The following is a 13,421-nucleotide window of genomic DNA, read 5'->3' as shown; positions in this document are numbered from 1 at the left end:
TTAATATTTAATAGAATATGTCATGCTGTATCTACATGATGAACCCAAAGTGTTTCATTCTCCACAGAGAGGAGTATCAGTTAAAGTTATAAACCATTTTATTTCTTATGACTCTTCAGAAGATAAAAGACCAAACACTTCATAAAGTTATTGATCACTTCAAGCTTTATTAGCAGAAACATGAATCATCATCATGACAGTTACTAAGCACACTCACATCAAGCTGCTGAGCTACACACATCACTCTCTAAGTTGTTGCTGTCCAACACTTTACAGCAGTGTTGTTCTCTGTCACACAAAGCTTTAGTTTCCTCTACAAACATTCAGACTCAGACTGATCAGAGCAGCAGGTGTGTTCCTCCTGCTCCCCCCACACACAGCTCCTGTCCTGGGCTTCAGTCGGCCCCTCTAGGCCTTACACTGGCTCCTGTGGAGGGACTGGGTCTGGCTGTGGTCATGATGGAGGACCTTGCAGGTGTACAGCTCTCCTTCCATCCAGCGCTCCCGGCTCAGGCTCAGGGTGCTGCTGCTGCTGTAGCGTCCGCTCCTCTCCTCCTCCGAGCTGCTCAGGACCCCCTCTGTCACCTCCGTACCGTCCACCTCCCAGCGCACCGCGGCTCCCTGAGGAGAGTAGCCGGTCAGCAGGCAGGCCAGCGTGGCCGAGCCCCCGGAGAGCTGCTCAGAGGAGGGGGGAAGCAGAGAGACGGAGGGCCTGACCATGGGGCCAGCTGGAGGGGAGAGAGGAGACACACAAGGAGCAGATTAACTTCCAGTGCAGGACACACAGCTGGACATGAGACACTGATGAGACATGACAGAGGTGAACACTGCTGTGGATGAGCTGTGTGCATGATACTGTGATCAGACAGAGGAGAGGAGGTGACACGTGGAGGAAATGAGGGTTTAACAAATACAACTAAATGATAAAACTTGATGTCATTTTGACTTTTAAACAATTCATCTTCCACTGTGACACTCAGCATGAATCACTAAGAATTAGACCATAAAATGAAACATGAGTTTGGTGTAAATCTAATTCAACATTTTACTGAAATCTTCATATCTGCTATATATTGTTTGACAATAAATAATTCATTCTTTCAATGATTTTCTCATTTAAAAATGTAACATCTGTCTCCAGTTAAAGACTTTAACATCTGTCTGTTTCACTTCCTGTTCAGCACTTTAAACTAACGAGCTGTGAACACAAACTACATCTTTACTTGTATGTTCATAAAAACTGACTTCTGTATATATGAATTCTACAGCATCAACATTAGATTTTGTACTGAACAATTGTTGAATTTTACAAATAGAAATATAATTAACATATTTGTTCAGAGTGTTAGAAAGCTGCTGAGAGAAATGTTACAACCAAAATTTACTAAAAAAAACATATATTTTTGTAAAAATAAGAAAAGAAAAGAAAAGTAAAGAAGAAGTTTTTGTCAAACATTTTACCACATCATCTATAATTCTGAAAGAATATTAATCTCAGCAAAAAGGTTTCCAAACCGAGTTATCAGACCAGCTTCATTTATATAAAAATATATCCATAACGTGTATATTATACAAAATAAATTCTTGTTTACCAAATTCTGATTCAAGACTTTGTCTAATATTTTAAATGTTACAGAAATAATATAATCTCTGGTACTTACAGTGAATGATGAGTTTGGTTCCTCCACCAAAAGTGTACCACAGTGATACAAACTCATTAAGTGGCCGTACAAAAACCTCCTGCACTGTGAACAAGCATCTATCCACTGAAAACACTCTCTGAATTTTATGATAACACAGAAAAAATTATATTTGTTGAATCTACAAAGATTGTTCACTGCTATGGATTGAAAATTTTGAAGGAATAAGAATAATTTCATTCATTTTTCTTGACTTTTCTCCTCCTGACAGAGAAACGATCACAGTCTCCTTGAAACAGTCATTTCTTCACAGTTTATATCAGTTGATACATGGTTCAATTAACATGATGCTTCTTAAATTATATATATTATATCATAATTTACTGATAACTTATATTGAATACATAATAAATATATTATTTATCTGTAAGTGAATGAAAGGCAGACAAACAGACATATTATACCAACCACAGTGGACACAAACTCATCTTTAAATCCTCGACTGCACTTCTAATATAAATATGTTCCTCTGTTCCATTAAGATCATAGATGGTGTAAATCCAAGCAGTGTTTCTCCTGATGTTGTGTCCCACGTTGCCTTCAGTGTTCAGCTGAGAGCAGAGAAATCATTTCCATAGAGAGGAGGCTTTGCATGGTCAGCTGATCCTCCAGTGAACTGAGAAGGTTTATAGTCCTGTGAGTTCAACACTGCAGGACTCACATCTGTCAGTCAACACAGCAGAAAGCACAACCACCATGACTCTCATCACCATCCTCATCTGGACGCTGGCCTGCTGCTGTTTTACAGGTTGGTTCACTCAGCAACATTTCACACATGATGTGCTGCCTTTTCTCTCATTGATTTCTGCTGATAAATCAATGATTTGTTTCTGTGTGCAGGATGCAGCGGTCAGGTGACTGTGACTCAGCCTCCAGTAGTGACATTTACTCCAGGATCCACTGTCACTCTCACCTGTAGAACCAGCCAAGGTATTAATGTGCAAACGAATGGCAATTTTTGTTTGCACTGGTATCAACAGAAATCTGGACAGCCTCCGAAGCTCCTAATAAAACTTGTGAGCACACGTGAATCAGGAACACCAGCTCGGTTTCGTGGCAGTGGATCAGGATCCGACTTCACTTTGACCATCAGTGAAGTTCAGGCTGAAGATGCAGCAGTTTATTACTGTCAGAGTGCACATCATATCAACCGTGCTTATGTGTTCACACAGTGATTTGTTGTAATACAAAAACCTCCCTCAGTCAGACTGCAGAGACTCTGAGCTGTTACAGCAGGAAGCGACTGCAGCTGCTGAAGAGGAAGAGACTCTGACACAGACCACTGAACACAGAGCTGACAGGAGCCTCACCAAGCACACAATACTTATTAATATAGATACACTATATTTCATCCTTTTATTACATCTTTATTTCATATAAAAGAATAACACTGTTGTAATTATCAACATCCAACAATGGTCATTTTCACCTCACATTTTCAAGCTATGAGGTAAGCAAAATATATGAAAAGTGTATCACATATAAATTCAAATATACAAAACCCTGTAACAAAACTTTAAAATTATACATTCAGCATTTAAAAATGTGTACTTATTTGCTTTCTTGTTGACTTATATCACTCTTATATCAACACATTAGGAGTTGGTTCCCTTAGCTTTGCATGAAGGCTGAAAGTAGGGGACACAGTTTGCTTGGCTCAATCCAAGTGTTAAAAAAATCTACATTTACATTGAAATGATCAAATATTAACAAACAAAACCCCGACACAGGAACAGGCAGGCAACTTCACAAACACTAAACTGAAATCTGGAATTGAATGGAAAGAAACTGATGATGTAGTAAGGTGCTGGTGGAGAGACAGGTGGAGAAGCTCAGGTGAGGAGACTGAGGTGAACAAACAGGAGAGCAGGAGAGAAGCTGATTGGCTGGTGAAAACACTGGGAACAGGGCGGGGCTAACGAGGCTGAAGCAGGACAGGTGTGGAGGGAGAAGAAGGCCGGGGAGGAGCACAGGAACACAGGAGGGAAACAAAGTGCAGACAGACCACAAACATCCAGAAAACACAATAAAAGCAGACAGAAATGTCAGAACCACGACAGCTTTAGAGGAGTTGATGGTCACATTTACTTGTTTATAGAGACATGCCAGCTGTTTCCACATGTTATCAGTCTCAGCTAAACTAAAGCTCAATTAAGATAACCTTCCTCTTGCACTATCAGTTTACTGACTGAGGACAGGACTCAGGCTTTCTCTTGTTTTATTTAGAGAATGATGATATTTTTCTGATGCATGTTGACCTGGAGATAAAATTCAGTCAGTTCACAGTGAGGTCAGTGTTGATGAAGTGATCCAGCAGGGGGTGATATAGACCTGTTAATGAGGACAAAGTCATGTGAGATCATAAAGATGTGAAATGCAGGATGTTTAAAATGAGGAGAAGAAATGTAAAACAGCTCAAAGTCTAAATTTTCCAGATGGACTTTAAAGTGTCACATGATCCTCAAGATGATGAGCTGTCACTCCACCTCACCTCCTCTGTTTCTGTTTCACATCAACAGGTGTGTGTTTGCCTTCTTCAGTATATTTTGCATGATTTGAATGCATCACTGCTCCTCAGAGTTTAAGTTCTTATGTCACAGAGAGTCTGAACTGTTTCCATGCACTCACACTGAAAACTGCATCAGGATGATGTCGCCAATAACTCTGATTGTCATGTTGGGTTTTCTGAGTCAGGGTGAGAGATTTTGAAAACATTTGGTGGAAATTCAGTTTTTTCCTTACACTTAATTTTTCCTTAACTTGCTTATTTTTTCATTTCAGAGTGTTCTGCAAACAATTTTCTGACTCAGGCTGACAAATCCAAGTCTGTTAGTCTTGGAGGAACTGTGACCATCAGAGCCACAGGGAGCTCAAATATTGGTAGCACTCTCAGTTGGTACCTTCAGACACCTGGACAGGCTCCCAATCTTCTGATATATTTGGCATCAAATCGCTTCTCTGGAACTCCGTCTCGATTCAGTGGCAGTAGATCTGGTTCTAGCTACACTCTGACCATCAGTGGGTTTCAGGCTGAAGATGTAGGAGATTACTACTGTCTGGGTGCCCATGGTGGTGGAGTGTTCACACAGTGATTCAGAGCCGTACAAAAACCTCCTTCAGTCTGACTGAAGTGAAAACGGCCTGCTGCAGGTGCAGAGGGTTGGTGAAGAGACTGTGATGAGGAGAACTGGTCCAGTGAACACAAGAGTCATCAAGCAGAACCACAATGAACCTAAATAAAACTGAAACAGACTCACAGACACTCTTCAGCACACAGTTTTAAACTTCAGTGTCTCTGCACAATGTGGACGCCAAAAAGCAAAATCAACCAAGCTTGATATTAAAACAAACTATATATACGACACATAAATGATCTCAAAATGTCTTGTTTCATCACATTATTGTTTAATATTTAATAGAATATGTCACGTTGTATCTACATGATGAACCCAAAGTGTTTCATTCTCCATAGAGAGGAGTATCAGTTAAAGTTATAAACCATTTTATTTCTTATGACTCTTCAGAAGATAAAAGACCAAACACTTCATAAAGTTATTGATCACTTCAAGCTTTATTAGCAGAAACATGAATCATCATCATGACAGTTACTAAGCACACTCACATCAAGCTGCTGAGCTACACACATCACTCTCTAAGTTGTTGCTGTCCAACACTTTACAGCAGTGTTGTTCTCTGTCACACAAAGCTTTAGTTTCCTCTACAAACATTCAGACTCAGACTGATCAGAGCAGCAGGTGTGTTCCTCCTGCTCCCCCCCACACACAGCTCCTGTCCTGGGCTTCAGTCGGCCCCTCTAGGCCTTACACTGGCTCCTGTGGAGGGACTGGGTCTGGCTGTGGTCATGATGGAGGACCTTGCAGGTGTACAGCTCTCCTTCCATCCAGCGCTCCCGGCTCAGGCTCAGGGTGCTGCTGCTGCTGTAGCGTCCGCTCCTCTCCTCCTCCGAGCTGCTCAGGACCCCCTCTGTCACCTCCGTACCGTCCACCTCCCAGCGCACCGCGGCTCCCTGAGGAGAGTAGCCGGTCAGCAGGCAGGCCAGCGTGGCCGAGCCCCCGGAGAGCTGCTCAGAGGAGGGGGGAAGCAGAGAGACGGAGGGCCTGACCATGGGGCCAGCTGGAGGGGAGAGAGGAGACACACAAGGAGCAGATTAACTTCCAGTGCAGGACACACAGCTGGACATGAGACACTGATGAGACATGACAGAGGTGAACACTGCTGTGGATGAGCTGTGTGCATGATACTGTGATCAGACAGAGGAGAGGAGCTGACACGTGGAGGAAATGAGGGTTTAACAAATACAACTAAATGATAAAACTTGATGTCATTTTGACTTTTAAACAATTCATCTTCCACTGTGACACTCAGCATGAATCACTAAGAATTAGACCATAAAATGAAACATGAGTTTGGTGTAAATCTAATTCAACATTTTACTGAAATCTTCATATCTGCTTTATATTGTTTGACAATAAATAATTCATTCTTTCAATGATTTTCTCATTTAAAAATGTAACATCTGTCTCCAGTTAAAGACTTTAACATCTGTCTGTTTCACTTCCTGTTCAGCACTTTAAACTAACGAGCTGTGAACACAAACTACATCTTTACTTGTATGTTCATAAAAACTGACTTCTGTATATATGAATTCTACAGCATCAACGTTAGATTTTGTACTGAACAATTGTTGAATTTTACAAATAGAAATATAATTAACATATTTGTTCAGAGTGTTAGAAAGCTGCTGAGAGAAATGTTACAACCAAAATTTACTAAAAAAAACATATATTTTTGTAAAAATAAGAAAAGAAAAGAAAAGTAAAGAAGAAGTTTTTGTCAAACATTTTAGCACATCATCTATAATTCTGAAAGAATATTAATCTCAGCAAAAAGGTTTCCAAACCGAGTTATCAGACCAGCTTCATTTATATAAAAATATATCCATAACGTGTATATTATACAAAATAAATTCTGGTTTATCACATTCTGATACAACACTTTGTCTAATATTTTAAATGTTACAGAAATAATATAATCTCTGGTACTTACAGTGAATGATGAGTTTGGTTCCTCCACCAAAAGTCCACCACAGTGATACAAACTCATTAAGTGGCCGTACAAAAACCTCCTGCACTGTGAACAAGCATCTATCCACTGAAAACACTCTCTGATTTTTATAATAACACAGAAATATTTATATTTGTTGAATCTACAAAGATTGTTCACTGCTATGGATTGAAAATATTGAAGAAATAGAAATAATTTCATTCATTTTTCTTGACTTTTCTTCTCCTGACAGAGAAACGATCACAGTCTCCTTGAAACAAAGTCATTTCTTCACAGTTTATATCAGTTGATACATGGTTCAATTAACATGATGCTTCTTAAATTATATATATTATATCATAATTTACTGATAACTTATATTGAATACATAATAAATATATTATTTATCTGTAAGTGAATGAAAGGCAGACAAACAGACATATCATACCAACCACAGTGGACACAAACTCATCTTTAAATCCTCGACTGCACTTCTAATATAAATATGTTCCTCTGTTCCATTAAGATCATAGATGGTGTAAATCCAAGCAGTGTTTCTCCTGATGTTGTGTCCCACGTTGCCTTCAGTGTTCAGCTGAGAGCAGAGAAATCATTTCCATAGAGAGGAGGCTTTGCATGGTCAGCTGATCCTCCAGTGAACTGAGAAGGTTTATAGTCCTGTGAGTTCAACACTGCAGGACTCACATCTGTCAGTCAACACAGCAGAAAGCACAACCACCATGACTCTCATCACCATCCTCATCTGGACGCTGGCCTGCTGCTGTTTTACAGGTTGGTTCACTCAGCAACATTTCACACATGATGTGCTGCCTTTTCTCTCATTGATTTCTGCTGATAAATCAATGATTTGTTTCTGTGTGCAGGATGCAGCGGTCAGGTGACTGTGACTCAGCCTCCAGTAGTGACATCTGCTCCAGGATCCACTGTCACTCTCACCTGTAAAGTTAGCCAACCAGTTTACATCTGTGGTGGTGTAAATTTATGTATGTTCTGGTATCAACAAAAAGCTGGACAGAGTCCGAAGCTCCTGATAAGACATTTAAACACACTTCATTCAGGAACACCAGCTCGGTTTAGTGGCAGTGGAAGCGGGAGAGACTTCACTTTGACCATCAGTGGAGTTCAGGCTGAAGATGCAGCAGTTTATTACTGTATGAGTGTACACAGTGGCCCAGTGTTCACACAGTGATTTGCCGTCATACAAAAACCTCCCTCAGTCAGACTGCAGAGACTCTGAGCTGTTACAGCAGGAAGCGACTGCAGCTGCTGAAGAGGAAGAGACTCTGACACAGACCACTGAACACAGAGCTGACAGGAGCCTCAGCAAGTTCACAATATACTTTGTGAATCAAAAAATTTACATTAATATGATAACTGTCATGACACAATGTTTAATTTTCAGTCAAAGATATTAAAAATGTAGAACATATAAATCTTAAAACACAAGTTTAACATTTTCAGAAACTTTCTTGCAGACTGATATCACTGTGATATCAGTCCATGAACTAAATCTTATTAATTGCTGCATTATATCATTTTTGTTTATTTAAATCATAAACCACAGTAATCAATGAACTTGTGCCATGAAAAGACAGCAGAGAACGTCGACCCAACTACACTAGACATCTAGTAGAAAACATCAAAATCCAACAAAAACTGAGAAAAAGGAAACATGAACAGAGAAGTTGACAACACCTAAACTGAAAATGGGACTTAAATGGAAAACAAGCTGATGGTGTAATGAGTTGCAGGTGGAGGGACGAGTGATGAAGCTCAGGTGAGGAGAATGAGGTGAAGAAACAGGAGAACAGGAGCGGAGCTGATTGGCTGGTGAAAACACTGGGAACAGGGCGGGGCTAACGAGGCTGAAGCAGGACAGGTGTGGAGGGAGAAGCAGGCCGGGGAGGAGCACAGGAACACAGGAGGGAAACAAAGTGCAGACAGACCACAAACATCCAGAAAACACAATAAAAGCAGACAGAAATGTCAGAACCACGACAGCTTTACAGGAGTTGATGGTCACATTTACTTGTTTATAGAGACATGCCAGCTGTTTCCACATGTTATCAGTCTCAGCTAAACTAAAGCTCAATTAAGATAACCTTCCTCTTACACTATCAGTTTACTGACTGAGGACAGGACTCAGGCTTTCTCTTGTTTTATTTCGAGAATGATGATATTTTTCTGATGCATCTTGACCTGGAGATAAAATTCAGTCAGTTCACAGTGAGGTCAGTGTTGATGAAGTGATCCAGCAGGGGGTGATATAGACCTGTTAATGAGGACAAAGTCATGTGAGATCATAAAGATGTGAAATGCAGGATGTTTAAAATGAGGAGAAGAAATGTAAAACAGCTCAAAGTCTAAATTTTCCAGATGGACTTTAAAGTGTCACATGATCCTCAAGATGATGAGCTGTCACTCCACCTCACCTCCTCTGTTTCTGTTTCACATCAACAGGTGTGTGTTTGCCTTCTTCAGTATATTTTGCATGATTTGAATGCATCACTGCTCCTCAGAGTTTAAGTTCTTATGTCACAGAGAGTCTGAGCTGTTTCCAGTCACTCACACAGAAAACTGCATCAGGATGATGTCGCCAATAACTCTGATTGTCATGTTGGGTTTTCTGAGTCAGGGTGAGAGATTTTGAAAATTTTGGGGGCAAAGTCAGTTTGTTCTTTACACTAGATTTTTGTTTAACTTGCTTATTTTTTCATTTCAGAGTGTTCTGCAAACAATTTCCTGACTCAGGCTGACAAATCCAAGTCTGTTAGTCTTGGAGGGACTGTGACCATCAGAGCCACAGGGAGCTCAAATATTGGTAGCTATCTTAGTTGGTACCTTCAGAAACCTGGTCAGGCTCCCAAACTCCTGATATACTCTTCATCAACTCGCTTCTCTGGAACTCCGTCTCGATTCAGTGGCAGTAGATCTGGTTCTAGCTACACTCTGACCATCAGTGGGTTACAGGCTGAAGATGCAGGAGATTACTACTGTCTGGGCTACCATGGCAGTGGAGTGTTCACACAGTGATTCAGAGCCGTACAAAAACCTCCTTCAGATTGACTGAAGTGAAAACGGCCTGCTGCAGGTGCAGAGGGTTGGTGAAGAGACTGTGATGAGGAGAACTGGTCCAGTGAACACAAGAGTCATCAAGCAGAACCACAATGAACCTACATAAAACTGAAACAGACTCACAGACACTCTTCAGTACACAGTTTTAAACTCTAAGTTCTTGTAAATTCATCAGTGTCTTTATAAATAAGATGTGAAAGTTAAACTCTTGTTGGACTATAACCAGGTATGTCAAAAAATCATTCCTGATAGCAACACAGTGTGAAATAACAACAGTCCGTGTAGGAACACATTTTGTGTTTTATACTTTATACTCCTAATTTGATTAATCCAAATGAATTCATAGCCAAAATGTATCATTTTATTTTTAATTGCCAGAAAGAAATTAAAAAACTAATACTTTAATGGACCCTCAAGTATGTAATAATATCAGGTATCATACTAAGATGATCAATAAAGTATTTTTCATGATGAATATATAATAAAAGAAACACAAAGACACTGACTCTTTTATTATTCACTGTTTTATTAAATGATAGTTCATAGATGAAGTTTCTCTTGGAGTGAAACTGATCATATTCAGTTTGAAAGTAAAGAAGAAGAATATGCAGAAGATCAGTATTAGACAGCAACATGCAGACTGAAACACTGAGCAGAGAGCTGTGAAACCTGCAGAAACATGTGAACAGAGGAGATCTGGAGCTTCATCAGGATCTCTATGAAAGCAGCAGCATCATCTCCAGACAGGAAGTGTTGCTGAAGCTCTACTCTGAGCAGCGCTCAGGCTCCAGGCTTTGAGTGACGGGGCTCTGTCCATTCAGACTGGCCTCACAGCTGACTGAGCCCGCCTTCCTCCACTGGTCTGCAGAGAGGCTCAGGGTGCTGCTCCAGCTGTAGCGGCCGTCCGTCCCCAGGACCTCCGGGCTGTGTGACGCCCCTGAGGAGCTGCTGCTGCCCCCCACCTTCCAGCCCAGCCTCCAGGTGGAGGGGAAGCCCCCGCTGGACAGACACACCAGTGTGGCATCTCCCTGCTGCAGCTGCTCTCTGGAGGGGGGGAGGACGGTCAGGGTGGGCTGCACCACACCCACTGGAGGAGAGAGAGAGAGAGGGGGGAGGAGAGGGGGGAGAGAAGACACAGTCATGAGAGTGAAGGCTTGGTAATAAAGACACATGACAAACTGCTCGTTTCTTATATTTGATCCAGTCAAACAGAATAAGTTGTGCTGCTGCTGCTGCTGCTGCTCTCATAAATCACTCAGTATCAGACCATCAGACACACCATTCAAGTGGAAATGCAACTAAAAAGCTTCACTGATGAAGATTATTGACGACATCTTCACGTGTGTTTCATAATGTGTGACAGTGAATAACTCGTCCCTGTGATGATTTTCTTCTGTTCAAACTGACGGAGCTGAAACACTCATGTGAACACAGTTCAAACCTTTGTCATCTGTCTCTTTCACTTCCTTTTAACCACATGTGAAATGAACGAAGCGTGAACACAAAGATAAGCTGCATTTACTGATAAAATACTATTTGTGTTCAACACGAATCACATTTTAAATCTAAAAACATTTTAAATGTTAAACATTAATGAATTTAAGTTAAACTGTTTTGAGCGTTTTTCGTTTTTCTTAACGAAACATTAATTTTGATTATTTTTAAGCAGAAAAAAATTCGAATATGTAACAAAGAAGAAAATGATAAAATATTTGAACACTTTGATGTTTCTCAAAATTTTTCTGAACACTGAATACATTCTGATTTCTGCAAACTTTTGTCTCAGACTGAGAGATCAGCCTCACTTCAGATAGAAATAAACATTTTCAGTAAGATACAAACATAAAACTTGATCAGAATCTTGTTCAACATTTGTTAAAAGTTATATTTGCTCCATGTCATATAAAATAAAAATCTCTGGTACTCACAGTCAACGACGAGTTTGGTTCCTCCACCAAAAGTGACCCACAGTGATACAAACTCATTAAGTGGCCGTACAAAAACCTCCTGCACTGTGAACAAGCATCTATCCACTGAAAACACTCTCTGATTTTTAAGATAACACAGAAATATTCATATCTGTTTAATCTACAAACACTGTTTAATGTTATGGATTGAAAATATTGAAGAAATAAGAATAATTTCATTCATTTTTCTTGACTTTTCTCCTCCTGACAGAGAAACGATCACAGTCTCCTTGAAACAGTCATTTCTTCACAGTTTATATCAGTTGATACATGGTTCAATTAACATGATGCATTTTAAATTATATATATTATATCATAATTTACTGATAACTTATATTGAACACATAATAAATATATTATTTATCTCTGAGTGAATGAAAGGCAGACAAACAGACATATCATACCAACCACAGTGGACACAAACTCATCCTTAAATCCTCGACTGCACTTCTAATATAAATATGTTCCTCTGTTCCATTAAGATCATAGATGGTGTAAATCCAAGCAGTGTTTCTCCTGATGTTGTGTCCCACGTTGCCTTCAGTGTTCAGCTGAGAGCAGAGAAATCATTTCCATAGAGAGGAGGCTTTGCATGGTCAGCTGATCCTCCAGTGAACTGAGAAGGTTTATAGTCCTGTGAGTTCAACACTGCAGGACTCACATCTGTCAGTCAACACAGCAGAAAGCACAACCACCATGACTCTCATCACCATCCTCATCTGGACGCTGGCCTGCTGCTGTTTTACAGGTTGGTTCACTCAGCAACATTTCACACATGATGTGCTGCCTTTTCTCTCATTGATTTCTGCTGATAAATCAATGATTTGTTTCTGTGTGCAGGATGCAGCGGTCAGGTGACTGTGACTCAGCCTCCAGTAGTGACATCTGCTCCAGGATCCACTGTCACTCTCACTTGTAAAGTTAGCCAACCAGTTTACATCTGTGGTGGTGTAAATTTATGTATGTTCTGGTATCAACAAAAAGCTGGACAGAGTCCGAAGCTCCTGATAAGACATTTAAACACACTTCATTCAGGAACACCAGCTCGGTTTAGTGGCAGTGGAAGCGGGAGAGACTTCACTTTGACCATCAGTGGAGTTCAGGCTGAAGATGCAGCAGTTTATTACTGTAAGAGTGTACACAGTGGCCCAGTGTTCACACAGTGATTCGCCGTCGTACAAAAACCTCCCTCAGTCAGACTGCAGAGACTCTGAGCTGTTACAGCAGGAAGCGACTGCAGCTGCTGAAGAGGAAGAGACTCTGACACAGACCACTGAACACAGAGCTGAATGAAGCCTCACCAAGCTCACAATATACTTTGTTATTCAAAACATTTACATTAATATGATAACTGTCATGACACAATGTTTAATTTTCAGTCAAAGATATTAAAAATGTAGAACATATAAATCTTAAAACACAAGTTTAACATTTTCAGAAACTTTCTTGCAGACTGATATCACTGTGATATCAGTCCATTAACTAAATCTTATTAATTGCTGCATTATATCATTTTTGTTTATTTAAATCATAAACCACAGTAACCAATGAACTTGTGCCATGAAAAGACAGCAGAGAACGTCGACCCAACTAC

General features: G+C 40.3%; 1 protein-coding gene and 4 gene segments (V, D, J or C); 3 read left to right on the top strand and 2 right to left on the bottom strand.

Annotated features, from left to right (window-relative positions):
• Positions 1 to 13,421, top strand: part of LOC119004914 (immunoglobulin kappa light chain-like) — a 59,547-nt gene that overhangs the window by 2,901 nt on the left and 43,225 nt on the right. The gene's annotated exons all lie outside the window — the stretch shown is intronic.
• Positions 143 to 728, bottom strand: LOC119034395. The segment is given in 1 exon segment: positions 143 to 728. A coding segment is annotated over 1 exon segment (312 nt).
• Positions 3,665 to 4,792, top strand: LOC119034393. The segment is given in 3 exon segments: positions 3,665 to 4,219; positions 4,301 to 4,395; positions 4,482 to 4,792. Coding segments are annotated over 3 exon segments (471 nt in total).
• The window catches only part of LOC119034385, a 44,289-nt gene continuing 36,115 nt past the window's right edge, over positions 5,248 to 13,421 (bottom strand). Inside the window, 2 exon segments of the V gene segment in view lie at positions 5,248 to 5,834; positions 6,768 to 6,801. Of these exon segments, the coding sequence occupies positions 5,515 to 5,834; positions 6,768 to 6,801 (354 nt within the window).
• Positions 12,262 to 13,421, top strand: part of LOC119034383 — a 39,306-nt gene continuing 38,146 nt past the window's right edge. The window contains 2 exon segments of the V gene segment in view: positions 12,262 to 12,575; positions 12,668 to 12,980. Of these exon segments, the coding sequence occupies positions 12,524 to 12,575; positions 12,668 to 12,980 (365 nt within the window).

The sequence above is a fragment of the Acanthopagrus latus genome, chromosome 16 (assembly GCF_904848185.1).
Source record: "Acanthopagrus latus isolate v.2019 chromosome 16, fAcaLat1.1, whole genome shotgun sequence".
In the NCBI taxonomy this organism is placed as follows: Eukaryota; Metazoa; Chordata; class Actinopteri; order Spariformes; family Sparidae; genus Acanthopagrus; species Acanthopagrus latus.
The sequence above is the reverse complement of the archived record's forward strand: the minus strand, read 5'-3'. Positions and strand labels throughout refer to the sequence as shown.